Here is a 17,662-nt window from a genome sequence, read left to right as displayed (position 1 = left end):
AGCTGAGGGGACTCTGCTCAGGAGAAAAGGTTATTTGGAAACTGACCAGCAATTTAAATAGACTCCTGACCCAAGACCAAAAGGTGCTAGAATGGTCAGCTTCTGGGCACGCCCTGTGTTTTCAGGCTGTGCTGAGTTACAACAACTTTACATAAAATTTCTTACAAAATTTAAAGGTTAGTGCTTATACTTTGTATCTTTATCATCAGTGATCACAAGCAAATTTACATGCCTTTTAAGAATCCATTCCCTCATCCCTGCATGCTATTTCATGGCTTCTACACCAGCTCTTCTCATCAATCTTTCCCTCAGTGTTCTACGTAACATTCTATTCTGGAGAAATCCTTCAACGTCAGCATCCTCAAGAGCACTGTTTTTTGATGGTATTTTTGTTGTTGTTGCTTTTTCATGGAAAATAGCCAGCCTCTGAAAACACAGTTTTCCATGCAGCCTCCACATTGGGTCTGTGTGTCCTTCCCGTCTTTCTGTAGACATTTACTGTGCAGCTACGGTTTGCCAGTTCAGTTCTCACATCCTACCCACCACGGGACCTGCAAGCACATATCTTGGTCTCCATTTCTACAAAAAGGAAACTAAAGAACAACAAGTAGACTGACCGCAGGCTTCTTACTTACAAGAGATGCAGAATAGACCAGGACTTCTTAAACTTTCCCCACTCTCCACTCCTTATCACCCGAGGAACTTGCAACACTGGCAAGCACTGGCTGAAGCCCCTCAGATTTGTTACCAGCTAGATTTTGGATAATTCTTTGGTGGTTGTGTGTTCAGAAACCTTTTACTGTTACCAAATTTTTCATCAGCCCCACATTCAATTATGCCAGCCCATAGGGGACTGCAACCCACAGTTTAAGAAACTCAGCTACAGAGAATACTTCCACCAATAACAATCAGCCTACAGTTCTCTACCCAGCTAAACTATCATTTAAGTACAGGGGTCAAATACGTATGTTTTAAACTCTCAACGACCCTTAAGGAAAATAAAAAGAAGCAGAGAGAAGTCTAGAAATTCATTATCAACTTAAAACAATATTAAGGCAGGGATACCTCCTGAAAATTTAAGAATGTGGCTCAAATAATACAAGAAGCCCCGGCTGTGTCGTGGGTTCTGCAGAAGACTGCTAACAATGTGAAGAGAATATAAAAACCTCAAACTGGTGGAAGGCAAATAAAGAAAATCCAACCAACTGAACAGGATGTACAAGAGGAAAAGTACAGCAGGTTTAAAATACAAAAAGACAGCAGATATACGCCCAAATGTATGCGTAACTAAACACATATACACTGTTGGAATTCATCAACAAAAACACACAGAAACTTCGAGAGGAATTGAAAAGAAAATTCTAGATACCAACTGTTAACCAAAGCCACAAAAGGGGTCAAAAAAAAGACTGAACAAATTCTAACCAGAAGAAAACGCTGGTGAATTGATAAGACTATGAGAGGAAAGCAGACTGTGGGGGATTGACTATCCGACTTACACAAATCCAGCCAAACAAAAGAAAGGCAAATTCGGCCAGGGTCTTCTGGTTAGCTTGCTTTCAGCCTTTACTGCTAGAGAGATGTGATTATATAAATTGTAGCAGAAACCCCAATTGGTGAGTGCTGTGAGCAGGCATTTAAGAAGACACACCTGGCAGACTCACAAGCCAGGTGTCCTGGGTTTTCAGGAAGGAGAGGAAAGCAAAGGTCCAAAGACGCTGACCAGTGTGGGAATTGTTTCTGAATCTGCTGACCTGCTAGGCTGCTAATATTCCCAACCACAGTCCCCTGGAACACAACATAGATCTTCCCATCAAGGTTTCATGAGGAATCACCCCTGGGCACCATAAAAAACAATATTTTTAAATGACCAAATCCTTTCCCTTTAAAGAAAAAACAAAAAGCATCACAAACTATTTATACAACTGCTGTGTAGAGCAGGAAAGTATTCACAATAAACCTACTGCAGTTTATTATTGCATTACAAAGAGAAAACGAAGAGTTCCTAAAACAAAATAAAACAAAACAAAACACATACGCCAAAAAACTGCTTTTCAAAGAAAAGACCTATTTGGGGACTTTGCCTCCTCTAAGACAATTAACTTTCAAAATATAATTCGGAAAAAAAAAAAACCCAAACAACTCAATATCACTGCGACTTTATGAGCTAGAGATTTATATTTATAAAGGTCTTGAATGCCATTTTTAAACCTAAAAATTACAATACAAAACCCTCTCATTTGCTGAAATTGCCATGAACTGAAGCGTCACTGACTTATTGCTTCACAGATGTACGATGCCAAATAGTCCAGTTGGAAAGTATATTTAGTTAGGGGGCAAACATCTTCCACAATTTGCTTTCCTATATTTCACTGACATTTACATGGGGCACTATTTGACATGTGTCATTTATTTGCACTTTCGGATCTATAAATGAAGCTCTCGATTTCTTTTTCCATGTCCAGTGCATTGTTAGTGTGACCGCATAATGCTTTTTCGTGTAAAGACACCATTGTTGTGTCATTCCTCAGACGGGGGTCATACGCCCCTTTGTCATGCTTGTCACCGGACTTTTCATCACACTCTCTCTCTCTCTGACCTTTACTCCGAGAGCCTGACTCATCCCCGAGCCGCGGCTGTGGGGGTATTTCGCTTACAATCCAGCCCACTATTTATCAAGGGTCTTTCTGTACTTTTGGTTGCACTGCTGGGGCGTGCCAGGGAAGCACTCATTTTGCCACACGCTGCACATGTTCCTGACACAGGGCTGAGGAAGACTGCTGACACAGAATAGCCACATGGAAGAGTCAACTGACCTGTGCCCTGTGTGAACATGCTCGTGCCCAGATGACAGGGAGAGTTGGGTCTACTCATTGACGCGGGGGACTCTGAAATGTCATGACCCTACTATCAGCTTCCATTTGGGGCAAATCCAATCAGCATGGTTTGTGTAAATGTGACTCAGAATTTGGAAAATAAAATTGATTTTTTTGGGGGGGGACTGAAAGCATTGTGGATAATTACCATGGCTCTGTGTGTTACAAGCACCCTTTAGAGCTTCTAATACTTTGAAGGTTGAAATCGTGGCTTGGGGGAAACTCTTTTACAGGCGCTCCAGAGCAATGCAGGGGCTGTTTCTATACCAATAAGAACTATACTTACGTCAATCCTCCAACTGCTAAGGAACAAGAGATCTTGCCGGACATTAGCACATCTGCAACACACACTCTCTTCCACCTATAATGATCTGCACGTGAAATGCTTACTTACAGAAACTTAATTGCCGACTTTCACAAAATTCTGCATATTGCGCTGAATCCATCATTCTGGTTTGTCTTTCTGCTCTCTGATGGGCAAGAATAAAGAGACACAATTTGGCAGTAAGTAAATCATTATAAATGGCTTTCACCGCTAATCCTAGGACTGATGTCTTGTTTGTCTGTTCCTTATCCTAAGTCAACCTTTTAGTGCCACCATAAACACAGGATTGCATAAGTCGTGGTACAGAACAGTGGATGCAAAGCCTGTTTCTTTTGGAAATGAAGTTCAAAATACCATTTCTGACCCTCTGTGACTGTTACTACAGTGAAGGGGAAAACTGAAGAGCTTTGGTTCTTAGATTTTATACTTCTAAATTTTCTCACATACCATCTTTTTAAAGGAAAAGGGGAAAAAAGCCAAACACAAACCACGTGAAGGAAAATAATAAATCAAACTGAAAAATTGTTATTAACTACTATTATCCCTCTGCCTTGAAGTTGTGTTTTCTAAGGCTCAAAGAAGAGTCAGCCAATAGAACCCATACATTTCCCCTCGTGAGAGCCGGGAGCCGGAATTAACAGAGCCATGTTGTAAATTGTGAAGAAAATAAAGAAAAAGGTAAACACAACAGGAATTCTTTCATCCGAGTCCAGGTATGATTCAGAGTTTGGTTTTGTTCCTGTCGTGGGTTTTTGATTCAGCACAGCAGATGTTTGCTGCCTCATTGTCCACAAGAGGTAGGATAATTATAATTCACCCAGTTTGGTGGGAAAGAGTATGACCACTTCCGCTTCCTTGGGAAGGGAAGCATTTTGCAACGAGACTGGCTGGTACTTCTTGGAAGGAATTTCTGGTCAGGAAAGGGGAAAAGTCCGAGATTTTACTACCCCCACCACACACACACACACACACACTTACACACTCAAACACCAAGTTTGGAAAAACTTTGAAGTTATCTTTATCACAGTCTTTGGAAAATATAAGTACCACTTCTCCTAAGGCCTGTGGACATTTTTGTATTTTTTAAATGGATATTATTTGTTTGTTGCTGCCACTGGCTTGGGTGGACGGTGAGCTTCCACTCCAGTGATCGGTCAGGTGAATAAGGGTGCCGGTCCACAGAGCCGCAGAATACGGCCGAGGGGACAGCCCCAGTGAAGCTGAAAATATATTAGCCCTGTGACTTGAAGGCAGTGAGGGAGTGGTCCCACCTGAGACCAGTGAGGGATTTTTGTTTTTTTTTCCAATCCTTCCTCTTTCTTCCCATCTCTCCTCCTATCTCCCTCCCACACAATCACAGTCACAGGAAGAGGTGTAGGAGGAGACAAATCCAGACTTCTCTTGCTGGGTCCCCCGAGGTTTCAAGTGGCCTTTGTTGAGCATGGACAAGCAGGTCGACATCTTGCTGCTGTGCTGTTGGGTGAGGGCATACGAAAGACGTGTTGCTTCCAGAGTACCAGTTCTTACACGCATCATGATATTTAAAATGAACAAATACACTTAAACATGCCGCTGCCATCTGTGGATGGCCGCACGCGAGTTTCCTCCGCCAGCAACACACCCGTCTTAGTCTTCTTAGGATGCTTCCCAAGGAAGTTCCGAGGCACACAGCGGCTTCAGAGGGGTGCTGCTGGGCCACTTCCGTGCGAGCAACTCCGGTTAAGGCACTCTCTTAGGGGTTCCCCAGCCGTCATCTGGATAGATCTTCTTGAAGGACACGGGTCCATCAAGGAGGTGTATGAGGAAGGAAAAGGCCAGGAGAGTCAGGCCCAGGAATTGCCCCCCTTGCTGCCCCCACCCCCCATACAATAACAATATACTCATTCTTCCAGGGCTATCCAAAGAGACTTGTGTTGGGAAACCTTACCCTATCCATCTTCCAACCCGGATCCTCACCCTTCAGACTTCATTTTGTCTCCCCAATTCAAAGAGTCCTTGCAAGGGTACCAACCTCATCTGGTAACATATCAATCAGAGCACAGGATTTGGGGGGAAAGATTCGGAGAGACGGACACATCACTTTGGAAGATGGAGGCTATGTTGGGAAACAACAGCTACACTTCGGGATATTTTTGTTGAGGAAAGGTTTCTATGACTTTTCAGGGATGCTTTTGGACTAATCCTCATGCGTATGTACATGTAAATATAAACATATATACACACATACGTGTCCTTTTGTGTACGTGTCAGAAAGACATTTCCATAAAAGTAGATGGATATTATTGAACAAACTTTTACATACCTCAAGTAGTTTTTAACACACATGGATATCAGGTTTGTTTTTATCATTTCTAACATATCTGGCATGCTACTCAATAAATGTTTGCGGCCGGAAAGTCGGAAGAATAGAAAAATTTTGTTAGACGTTTTGAACATATTAGAGTCAGTTACTAATAAAATCTCTCTGTTGTCTGGGAGTCGGTTCCCACTCACAGTGACCCCAGGCAACAGAGGAGAGCGAACTGCTCCACAGGGCTTCCAAGGCTGTCTATCGTCTGTACAGGAACTGAGTGCCGCATTTTTCTCCGATGGAGCAGCCTGTGGGTTTGAACCGCTGACGTTTCAGTTAGCAGCGGAGTGCCTAGCCATTGCATTACTCTTTAATTATGAAGAGGTTTACTTGAAAAAACAAACAAAATCTAAGCTTGTATATGTGTGTGTCCACATGCAAACACAGACCGAGAGGAACACACGCCTATTATACAGCAGGAGCCTCGCAGGTTTGGATTTCCAGCTCCTAAAAAAGTCTCTGAGCCATCTCTAAGCAATAAACGTTTGCTGAATGAATAAATGCTGTGATTTAAATGGATGAAATGACTATTGTCAGAACACAGCACATCTTCAGTTATCTATGCACACCAATGCGTCTTCTCTGTTACTCTCCAGTAAGGCAGTCTCCTCCACCCAGCATGGAATCGAGCAGAACGGGCTATGGGGCAAGAAAGGAAGCTCTTAAAGGGATTCCCAACACTAACCTGTTCTATCAATTTAGGCAATAAACACTTGGCTTGGGCATAATCGTTTAGCCCATTATTTTATCCGCTGTGTTTCTGGAAATGAAAGCTATGGGCGGTTACGCTAAGAGGTTAAAGTTTCCAGGTCTGTCAACTCTAAGTGAGGTGCTGAGCTAGTTGGAAGATTTTGAACTGCTGAGCCAATGGTCTGTCTCTATGTCAACGTTACTCATAAGCAAGTAAGGGCTTTTCATCAAGCATTACAGCGTGCTTCATTCATTGCACACCCCCTTTTTGGTGCCTATTTCTCTGGACAAGGCACCTTAGTTTGTCATTCTTTCACCAGCCGAGTAGTGACCTATGACCTGAGGAGTATCACATAGCTGACCCTTGTATGTGCATGGAAGGCCGCTTACCAAATGCCTTGCACACCCAGAAACACAGTGATAAGTGGGTTCAGGGAGCTATGGGCAGTATACAATCAATGGCATATTAGAGTTAGTGGGTAGCTTACAGTTCGTCTTCTTCAATGCCCCCTTCTTTTCAGGATAAGGAAGCCGAGATTCAGAGAGAAGTGATTCGCCAAATGTGACCAAAAGAAGCACAGGACTCCAAAATCCCAACCCAGCCTCCTTTCATTATAAAAAGGTCTCCAACTTGTAGTACTTTTTCCACTCAAACTTTCCCCTTTGGGATCCTCTAAATTCCAGACACAATGTTACCAAAAAAGCATCGTGTGTAGTCACTGTAATCACAAATGAAGTGCTCTTGAGAGAAATGAGGGAGAAAGATGAGACTTTCTACTCCTGTGAAGAGGTACAGTCTTGGACACCTACGGGGTACGTCTACACGGACCGACAGGGTTGCTATGAGTCAGTACTGATTCCATGGCTGTGGGGTTTTGGTTTGAGAGAAATGACTTGGTAAGAGCCTGGGCGGTGGGGAGGGGGTCCGGCCTGAGCATGATCTCATTCGGAGCTACAGACTGTGTCTCCCTGATGGAGATGCTGCAAACACCCCTAGACGTGCAGCGATACTGATTTCCACCAGCCCTCCGATACCCAGCAAGGCTGAGGACGCAGAGCCTCCAGCTGCGGTCCACTCACGAATTTCCCATCCCTTTATCTTGGTGTTGCACAAAAAGAGGATCATGCGCTACGTGTGTCATGATGTGAAATGGTCAGGAAGCACTGGGGCTACTAATAATGTCCTTGAGTGCTACATGAGACCGTGTCCACATGATCGTCACTGCACGGTCAAGTGAACACAACCATGAGTCATAGATGGTTAAATTAACAAGGGCTTGAAAATGACTCAGATATGCTCAGAATGCGGAATTTTGTTTATCTCTCGCTTTTACCCAAGACTTGTTTTCAAAAGCATTAGAAAGAGGCAAGGGTTTGTCTGATAAAAGTTCCAATCCTCCAGCATATTACCTCCCGTCCTGAAGGAGGTGTGACTCGTGGATTATGCATTCTGTTAAAATAGCAACTGCGCTTCATTTTATAGTCTCAGTGCCTGGTCAATGTTAGGCTGGATATTTACTTGGGTTTCACTACTGACTAGCAAACATGGATGGATGGATGGATGGATGGATGGATGGATGGATGGATGGATGGGTGGATGGATGAATGGATGCAAGAGTAATGTATTTAAACCCTTGACTGGCTGATCCAAGACCAGGAGTAAGTACGATTTGTAATCAAACTTTATGAATGTCACAGAGGGCCCAGCTTTAAAGCCAGTGCTATTCTTAACTGCTATCAAGTTAGCCTCCTACACAGGAGACCCCACATCCAACAGAAAGAAATGCTTCCCCATCTTGCCTCTGCCCATGACCGGTGGGGATACAGAGTGCTCTCACTGACTGACTTCTGGACGTAGATGGCCAGGGCTTTCTCCCGAGACTGTCTTTGTCTGAAAGTTCTGCTGGAACCTGTACCACATCATGACAACACGCAAGCCTCCATTGACAGACAGATGGCGAGTGGGCACGAAACACCCTGGCCAGGAATTCAATCCGGGAGAGGCAAAAGTTCTACCACGGAACGAATAATGGCCAAAGACCCCTAACTCATCGAAACACTGTCCACACACTCAATCAGTTATTCAGGCCCTATTTTCTGCTGCGATGTCTTCTTCAGACCACCCATTCCCACCCTACTTAAGGGCGCCCAAACCCAAACCCCACCCACTGCCATCAAGATGATTTCAACTCATACAGGGTTTCTGACGCTAAAAGTCTTTAGGGGAGCAGACAGCCTCATCTCTCTCCTGCAGAGCAGCTGGGGGGTTTGAACCGCCAACCTTATGGTTAGTAGCCCAACAATGTCCAGTCAGGATAAGTAGGGCTGTTTCTACACCTGTTCCAGTAGGAAACATCCAGAGGGAGATGCCAAGGGAAAAGAATCACAAGCTCAGCCAGAAGAGCAATGCCCACAGTTCCAAGTGGGAAACGACTTCCAGGCAAGGCCAACAAGCTCCTTTCCCAGGAGCGGCTCAATGTATCAAGGCGTCTTCGTAGCTACTGGAAAACCTCATTTGATCCTCACAGTCATTGAAAGAGAGCTTCAATAGCTCCATTTTACCGGGGAGGACGTGGCGACTTACAGAAGTGCAATAACGTCCAAAGAAAATAGGTGTCACACGTGGGCCCTTCATGACCTCCCTGAGGTTACTGCACACAGACTGTCGCAAAGAAAGAACTACTAAACGCTCGCCCGATAATAAAGCTTGTTCTCCTTCTACGCTCTTGCTTCTTCTGGACCGACTAACAGCATACAAATTGAGTTTTCAAAAAGCCGCTTCAAAAGGGAGTTCATCTGACCCTACCATATGCATCGAAAAAGACAGGATCCAGAAAATACTAACTCTGAAATAAAAATCACAGGATGATCACAGTGGGGGTGATCACAGGTCTGATTCATGCTGAGCTTGGATTCTCGGACTGAACAATGCTCTCTGACCTCCGACTGCCCCGTGAAGGTGGGTCCTCGTGGATTAGTCAGGTCTTGGATCTGCACATCCAGCTCCGCCGCTGCCTGATCTGCCCATTCCGCCCACACCCTGGTTGCTTCAGGTGTCAACAATAGTGCTTTCAAACACTCCACACTATCTAACATGCGGTGGATTTCCAGTAACTGAACCTCACTGGCAGGCAAAAAAAATTCGACTACAGGAGCATGCATGGAAAATTGACTTTTGAAAATATCACTCCTGAAAATTTCCAAACTATTTAAAAAATTCAACTGGACTAGCTTTTTAAAAAGGCAAGAAGACAGTCAACATGCTACTAGTACTTGTCTCATACTAAGAAGTTGCAGTTTTTCGGGTTAATGTATGGCAACTTCAGAAAGCAGCATTCCATGCCCAGCGTACTCAATGTCTGGATCTTACATCCTTGAAAACCGGGGAGCAAGTATCCCTACAAATGCAGTGCCTTGTGCAATCCATTTGTTTGTTCAGCTCCTTGAACACAACAGACTCTGGGTAGATAATATTTAAAGGGAGTTTTCAGTGAAAAATTTTGAACTTGGGATGGCATTAGCTGAAGCTGCTCACGTTTTGAAAAATGCTTTCAGCAGCGATACTCCCCATTTGGCCCTGCCCTGAGGCTGACTTACTGATACAGCGTTCAATTCCACTGACTTTCTCCCCACGCTTTCACTGAAGCACACCGAAGGCCTACAGAAGCCATGTGCTGGCATATCTCTTGGCAGCGGCTCAAGACATATGACATTTATCTTGCTTCAGGAACCCAGACTCACAGAACATAACTTTTAAATCAAGATGAAAGATTATCTGCTCTCACTTCTACCTCAGGTTCTTAAAAAAATCTTATTTTGATTACTCTTAGATGTCTGACCATTGAAATGCAAAGTCCTTTCTGCATAGGGGAGGCAACATGCCAATATGTAATCTACCCACTCTCTTATGTTGGCCAAGAATACGGAATATACCAGGAACTGACAGAAGAATGAACAAGTCTGTCTTAGAGAAGTAGAACGCGAATGTTCCTTCAAAGCACTAGGAGAGACTTCATCTTGCCGAGTATGGGCATGTTATTAGCAGAGCACACCCTTTGGAGAAGGACATATATTTGGCAAAATAGAAGGTCGGCTAAAATGAGGTTGACCCTCCACAGATGGACTGACCCAACGCTGCAACAATGGACTCAAACATGGAAGCGAGTGTGCGAATGACGCGGGATCAGACAATACTTCGCTGTTTTATTATACAGACAGGTCATTATGAGTCAGAATTGGCTTGGTAGCATCTAACAACACCTCATGCGAGTTGGAACCGGTTGGTGAACAAGAAAATCAAATGGAGTGGTTGGCATCCAACATTGTGCCCCCATGTGAACTGTGTAATGTTTATGATGTTCATGCATGTGTATCGTGGGCTAGGTACAATCTGCATAACATCAATTACGAATCACACTAAGTGATGGTCAAGGTACCCCGATTTTTGGGAAACTGGAGCCCTGGTCGTGTAGTGGGTTACATGTTGGGCTGCGAACCACAAGGTCATCAGTTCAAAACCACTAGCTGCTCCACAGGAGAAAGATGAGGCTTTCTATTCCCCCAAAGGGGTTGCGACCCACAGGTTGAAAATTGCTGTTGTAGCGAATTAGTCTTCAAAACCCACCGGGGCCGTTTTACCCTGTCCCACACAGTTGCTGTGAGTCGGTATTGACTTGCCGACAGTGTTTGTTTTTTAAATTTTTATTTGCAAAATACTCATTGACAGATTAATAAACTCCAAAAAAAGCTGAAAGGTTGGAAACCATATCCCTGACATGATAAGAAAATTAGATGCACAAAGTGTGGAGGGCTTATTTACCTGGATAATCACAGCTATCACTTGGTTCTTTAGTAAGTGCTCATTCTGCTTGCTGGGTAGCTTGAAATTAAGTAGATTCCCTTACCCAAAGGTCAAGTAGCGCTCTCAAAATGCCTGTGGGATTTCCTTTTCTGTTCCACACACCTATCTCGGTCATCATCTTGATTTGGGAATACTTGGAACTGATTCCTGACCGGGTCCTCTTCTCCCAAGCCACTCTGGCTATAATTCCAATTCCTATTAAATAACAACATATAACAAAGGCTCTGGAACATAGAGAGGCCCCTGGCGTCCCACACGGCTAGTGGACTCCAGTGGCTGGCATTACACTGAGCAGCCTGACTCCTAACCCACGAGGCCACTGGGGCTCCAGATGTACCCGCACAATCACCTTGAAAGTTTCCAAATATTAAATACAGAGTTTCAATACTGGGACATTATGGAAAACAATAATTTAAACATATTGCATCTTTCTGTTAGTATCTTAGGATCTAAATATATTACTTATACTATTTCCTTTTGTTTTTTAAATATCTGGAATGGGCATGAATTGATTATATAATAAACAAATACTTGTAGTGGTATTTCAAATTAAAACAGACCATTAAAGATGATTTGCTGTCCATTGATATTTTTTGAAGTTGAATTTACTACATTGTACACAAGTAGAGAACTCCTCCTCTGGGATAAAACATGTGCTTCTTGAGAAAAGATCATTTTTTTTCAGTGATCGAGTACCATACAACCCCACTCCATGTTCAGCTGGAGATCCACATGTTTAGTGTTATACCAATTTTTATTAGTGTTTTCCCAAAGTTGTAAACATGCTCCGGAATAAGCAAATGGGCAAATACTATTTTAAAAACTATTTGAGTTTCTGTCCAAACTAGTTCATGTAAAGTGGTAGTAGAAGATTGATCCCTTTTTTATTTCCCTGAGTGAGGATGCTGTAAGCATTTTCTGTGGTTTTTGTTTGGCTGGATATCAAAAAGTGAACATGCTAAGTTAATATGTGTAAGATCATAAAGTCTTCTGTACAACAAGCTTAAAAATTCTCATAGGTTTATGCCACACCCAGATCAGATGAGCCTGCAGGGCTGCATGGTCTAGCCCAGCAGTTCTCAAACTGGGTCGTGACCCCTTTGGGGGGGGGTGTCAAACGACCCTTTCACAGGGGTCGCTCGATTCATAACAGTAGCAAAATGACAGTGATGAAGTAGCAACAAAAATAATGTTCTGGTTGGGGGTCCCGAGGAACTGTGTTAGAGGGCTGTGGCATGAGGAAGGTGGAGAGCCATGGGTCTAGACAAACACTGAAGGACCCAGATAAAACGGCGGGGCGCTGACTGCAAGGTTGGAGGTTGGTGTCCATCCAGGTGCCTCAGAAGAGAGGTCTGGGGAACTCGCTTCCAAGAAAACCCATCCTTGAAAACCCTGTGGGTACAGTCCTACTGGGACACAAATGGTTAGAGCGAACGCCATGCCAACTGGCTTTTGTCTTCTGAGTTTAGGATAACATTTTAAAATACTGCATGTAAAATATCCCTATGTACATAAAACCATTATTGCATACAACAGTGCATACTTTCCACCCCCCTTTGGAGTTAGAACTGTTGAGCTTTTCCTTTTGTTTTAGCCCCAATCCAGTGCTTAAGCAGCCAAACATACACACTCCAGGGAGCCTGGCTTCACTTGCTGTCTGAATGTCTGGCACCTTTAAAACACCATCCTGTGAAGAGGACATCTGTCAGTGGCTCCTGACTGCCTGTCTTCCTCAGGGGACAAGCTCTACACAGAGCAGGGGAGGTTCCTGCCCTGGAGATTCCTTTGCTGCTACTCTTAGTCAGTAAGAGTCTTTTCACATATGAAGATAAAACTGTATCTTAGTTTATCAATCATACCCTTTAAGCAAGTCCTGTTAGCTTTATCTTTAAATGAGCCTCCCTCCTTTCATTTTTCCTCCATCCTTCTCCTCCTTCTACCTTTCTATTACACACTGGGTGAAGGTTTACCGAGTGAATCCGTTTTCTATCCAACAATTCATACACATTTTGTTTCATCTCATTGACTGCAATCTCCACAGTGCACTGTCATTTACCCCATGCCTTCCCTGCATTTCCGTCTCCAATCCTCCTCCTGTGCTAACCCTTGTGAACTCTGCCTTTGAGAACATGCTGCCCTTCTGATTTCAAAAGCGTGATGATTCCAGTGTGTGTTTACCTCATGAGTGTTACTGTTCCCTTTATAGACCCGTCTATTGTTTAGCTGAAAACGGACACAAAGAGTGAGTTCATATCCAGACCTGCACAGTGACCAAAGGCCATCGTCTTGGGGGTTCCATGCCTGTCTAAGAAATAATCTGGAATGAGCGCCTTCCCAAGCCCTTCACCACTACTACTGTTAAGCTGCAGTGTGAAACCACCATCCACTTCTTGGGAGAAAGGTGACGCTTTCTCGTCCTGTAATGAGCCGCAGCCTCTGAAACCTACAGGGGCAGCAGTTCTATCCTGTGTGACAGGCTGGCGGAGTCAGCCCAGGCTGGGCGGTCGTGAGTCTGCACTTCCTCGGCTGCATTACTACGAGTCCCAGAGAGCCCTGTCTGCCTCCACTCTTGTCTTGTTCCTCTCACGCTCCCTTTCCACCAGGCAATTCTGCACGCAACAGTCAGCGTCAGCTCTTAAAAGATGAACACTGGACCATGCCATTCATCTCCTCTGTTGAGTTGGAATCAATTCAACGGAACCTGCCACTGACACACCCCCGCCACCCCCCTCTGCTCCTCCCACACCCCCACCAGCACAGTTTTTCCACCTTGACATCATCTTGAGCCAAATAATTCTCTGCACCGTGGGAAGCTTTGCAGCACCCCTGGCTTTTACCCAGTATGGGGTTAATAGCAGCCAAGACCGCTCCCTGGGTGGTGAAAACCCAGCTGTCGCCATACACTTGCCCAATGTCCCCTGTGAAGGGAAGGCGGTGAGCAGGTGAGGACACAGTACTAAGTATCCATGGCAGGGGGGGGGGGGCGGCTTTGAATGATCTCTTCTCATCCTTTCAATAATCTCAACTACTGGATGGCACCCCCGTTGTAGAGAAGAGCCTGAGCTATCTTAGGCAACGTGTTCAAGGTTGCTAAGCAAGGAAATTGAGCTGCAGTGTGAAATCGGGCCTGCCTTCCTCCAGAGTCTGTGGTATATGTGTGGATGCACATTTTAAATACATGTAAAAATGTATTCAAGAGATATGTTTAATTCCATTCATCCAGGTGGAGGCATGTGCAGTATAGATCATTTAACAGAGACCAGAGCTGACGCTTTCACAGAGAAGAGGGAAGGGAATGTAGCGCCCGCCCTCTCCTATCCCCTCTCCTCTTCAAGGGCCTGTCACGGAAGACATCAACGTTCACAGGACAGCCTTTGGCAATCACTGTGCTGGTCTATGCTGTCTGCCTGCCAAGGAACAGACACGGTGCCAGGACCCGGTATCGAAACAACGGTTGTTTCACATAGGAGGCTCACGGGACAACCAGGAGGCTGAAGGAACCACTGATGGCCACACATCGGTCTGAACAACCTCAAAGATGTAAATGAAACCAGTCATGTCATTTAGAAAACCTTTCTTGGTCCCAACATTACCACACGCTTATTCTTAGCACTTCGGGAAGAGTCAGCCTACAACACTAACCACCACGGGCCAGGACTCCTGAGCCAATGCAGCAGGACCAGCGTCTCCTCTGATCACAGTCCCACCCCTGCCCGAAGGCTCTAGGGTTGCTGCCTATGTGGGGTGCAGCAGAGATGACTGGCTCCATGATGGATTAGCACACCCAGCCTTTACTAGCTATGGGTTCAGTTAATCGTTTTAATGTATTTTAAGAAGTAAAACTGTCCACATGATGACCCTTTGATACTTCACCAAAAAGGGCGGTGATGATTCCAGTATTCATGTAGGAATTATCCACTGAAGAAGATGGCTGGCCCCAAATCCTGAAAAAAGTGAGGCTATTTAAAGAAAGCCTAATGAGACGTGTGTAACAGTCAATGTGCACCACAGACTTTCCTAAGTCCGAGAAGAAAGAGGAGACTATACAAAGACGAGTCATGGAGTCTATGCCATTACGCACCCATGCCAATATGACATCACCGGCCCAGGGACAATTCTCCAGACATATCCTATGAAAGGGGGGGAGAAAAGGAGCTTTTACAACTGGACACCATCTGAGTTCAGATTAGAAACAAAGCGGACCCAAATGCCACTGTTTACCCCTCAGTAGCAAAGCTGACGCCCCTTTCCTCATAATTAGCTGAGCTGTTTGCATGACTCAGAAGAGACCACGCTTCATCAATAGACGTCTTCCTGGGAGCCAGGGCTGGCAGGAAGTATGAGTTGACACAGAACAAAAGGCTCGCATGATTTTCAGAGCTCATGGACGGTTAGTCACTGGGGAGAAGCAAAGTGCACCAGACTGGACCAAAACGTTTGCCATGAGAACACAGGAGGAACCCAGCAGTCAAATGGAGCCGGTTCTCAATATTACATATGAACCATCCTCAATGCCCAACAGGAGGAAGCAGGCATGTCTGCCCTGTCGGAAAACCCATGTCTAGTTGCAATGAAGAGATGGAAGCCGTCTTGAAAACACTTGGGGGTCTGAAGCCTCTGAAGGACCCAGTGAGCCCCGCGGGAGCCTATCTCTTGAAGAACTCAGTTGAACTTGGGCCCATCAGGTGTTCCCTGTGGGCTGAGCTTGAGGCTACCTCCAGGCTCCAGAGGAGGAGGACCAGCCAAAGCCCTGGGATCAATGCAAAACCTGTAATTATGGTTCTGAAACAGAATGGTTTCTCTTAGAGTATTTGAAGATGGAATTGCCATTCTCTTAGATGTCAGTGCCCAAATTTTAATCAGCCTTTGCTCATGAGTAAATGCACTCTGTTATTTGATTAAATGTCCGTGGCCATTAGGCCCAGCTCTTAAGCAGGGAGGCTTGCAGAAGGCATGCTGCAGAGGGTGTGGAGCGGATTACAGAGATGAAGAAAGGAGGACTGTTTTAGCAACGTGGTGATGTGAGACAGGGCTTCACCTCAAACAAACCAACCACAAGCGCTCTAAAGGAGTGAAGGGCAATGCTGGCAGCAAGGGGCAGGGAAGATCAAGGGTGGTAACATGGGCGAGTCAAGGAGGATGCGCGGTGGCAGACAACCCAGCATCTTTACTTTCCTGTGTAGCCTCTAATTTGATCCTTTCAACAACTGTGTGCAGCAGGGCCACCGGCCATTCCTACCATCTCCATTTTAGAAATGAAGAAATGTGAGGCTCACTGGATTTGTTTTTAGTTTTTATCTTGAAATAATTTCAGATGTGTAGGAAACAGGCCAAAAAACAGTACCGCCGGCTCCTGTCATGTTTTACCCAGCCCCACTGCCCCACATATGTCATCACTTCTAACCCCAGAAGCTAAACAGGGTCGAGTCTTTTTAGTAGTTTGATGAGAGTCTCTGGTTTTTTAATCAAAGTAGGACATCATTTCTAGAAAGATCTAGAAGTCCGAGTCCAAAGCCGTGCTCTTTCTACTCTACAGGACCGATTCCTGTAACTGAGCTTAAGTAAGTAGCTGCCCAATGTACGTTGAGTCATGGCAAGCCCATGTGGGTCCGTAGAACTTGGCTCCGTAGGGTTTTGCTCTAGATTGACAACTAAACCCAGTGGAGCCGTGTTTGTTGTTTCTAAATCATCAAGCCTTTCTTCTGAGGCACTTCTGTGCACACTCAACATTCCATTTTGGTTTTCAGTCATGTGTGTTCACGTTGGTTGGTCATACCCAAACACCTGACACTCAAACTCACTACCATCTAGTCAATTGACTCACAAGGTCCCTCTAGGACAGAGTGGTGCCCTACAGCACATGCTGAAACTCTTTGTGGGAACAGAAGGCCTTAGCTTTCTCCCGAAGAGCAGTTGGTGGTTTCGAACTGCTGACCTTGGGGTTAGCAGCCCAATGCGTCACTACTTCGCCACCAGGGAAATACCAAGAGAGTTCATTAAAAAACTTTCTTAGATAGAAAACTTCTTATAGGATCAAATAAATCCACTGAGCACTACTACTTCTAAGCACAAAGCTGTAATACTTGTCATAAACTATTCTACCTGAAATGTTCATTGTGGTTCTGATTAAAATACTGAAAAAAAAATGGAGGTAACTTTTATTGAACTGCAAGCCCTAAAACTTAAGCTAAGGTGAGTTTTAATAAGACCTAGAAATAAAATTCTAAATATAAATATAAAGAAGCCGATTAACAAAATGAGTGGAAAACATTATTCAATTATTTTCCATAGTACCTTCTAAAGATACAAACTAGATTTTTCCGAGCCATCTTATCCATGACAATCTATGCCATTTTTCCCGAGACTCACACATTTATGTAAGCCATCAATCCTTTGTTTCTGGTTCTAAGTAGAATTTTCTTCGTATGCTTGGCCATAGAAATTTAGCAGTAGTATATCTTTTAGAGAGACGAATTTTATGAATGACAGTGGCCAGTTTGAAATGTGCATGTGCTGGTCATCTAGCCAGGTACCAGTGAGAAATCTGAGACTTGGAGACA

At 44.5% G+C, this 17,662-nt stretch overlaps 1 protein-coding gene across 8 annotated transcripts in view; it reads right to left on the bottom strand.

Moving 5' to 3' along the window:
• The window catches only part of SUPT3H (SPT3 homolog, SAGA and STAGA complex component), a 442,749-nt gene that overhangs the window by 114,285 nt on the left and 310,802 nt on the right, over positions 1–17,662 (bottom strand). For all 8 annotated transcript variants that reach the window (XM_013006777.2, XM_045294851.1, XM_045294852.1 and 5 more), the window contains exon 6: positions 3,271–3,346. In XM_013006777.2, coding sequence (XP_012862231.2) covers positions 3,271–3,346 — 76 coding nt within the window. The remainder of the gene's footprint in view (positions 1–3,270; positions 3,347–17,662) is intronic.

This window comes from Echinops telfairi, unplaced genomic scaffold (assembly GCF_000313985.2).
Source record: "Echinops telfairi isolate 266 unplaced genomic scaffold, ASM31398v2 ScPeMD7_3533;HRSCAF=4204_1, whole genome shotgun sequence".
NCBI classification, from domain to species: Eukaryota; Metazoa; Chordata; class Mammalia; order Afrosoricida; family Tenrecidae; genus Echinops; species Echinops telfairi.
This window is presented reverse-complemented; position numbering and strand designations above follow the sequence as displayed.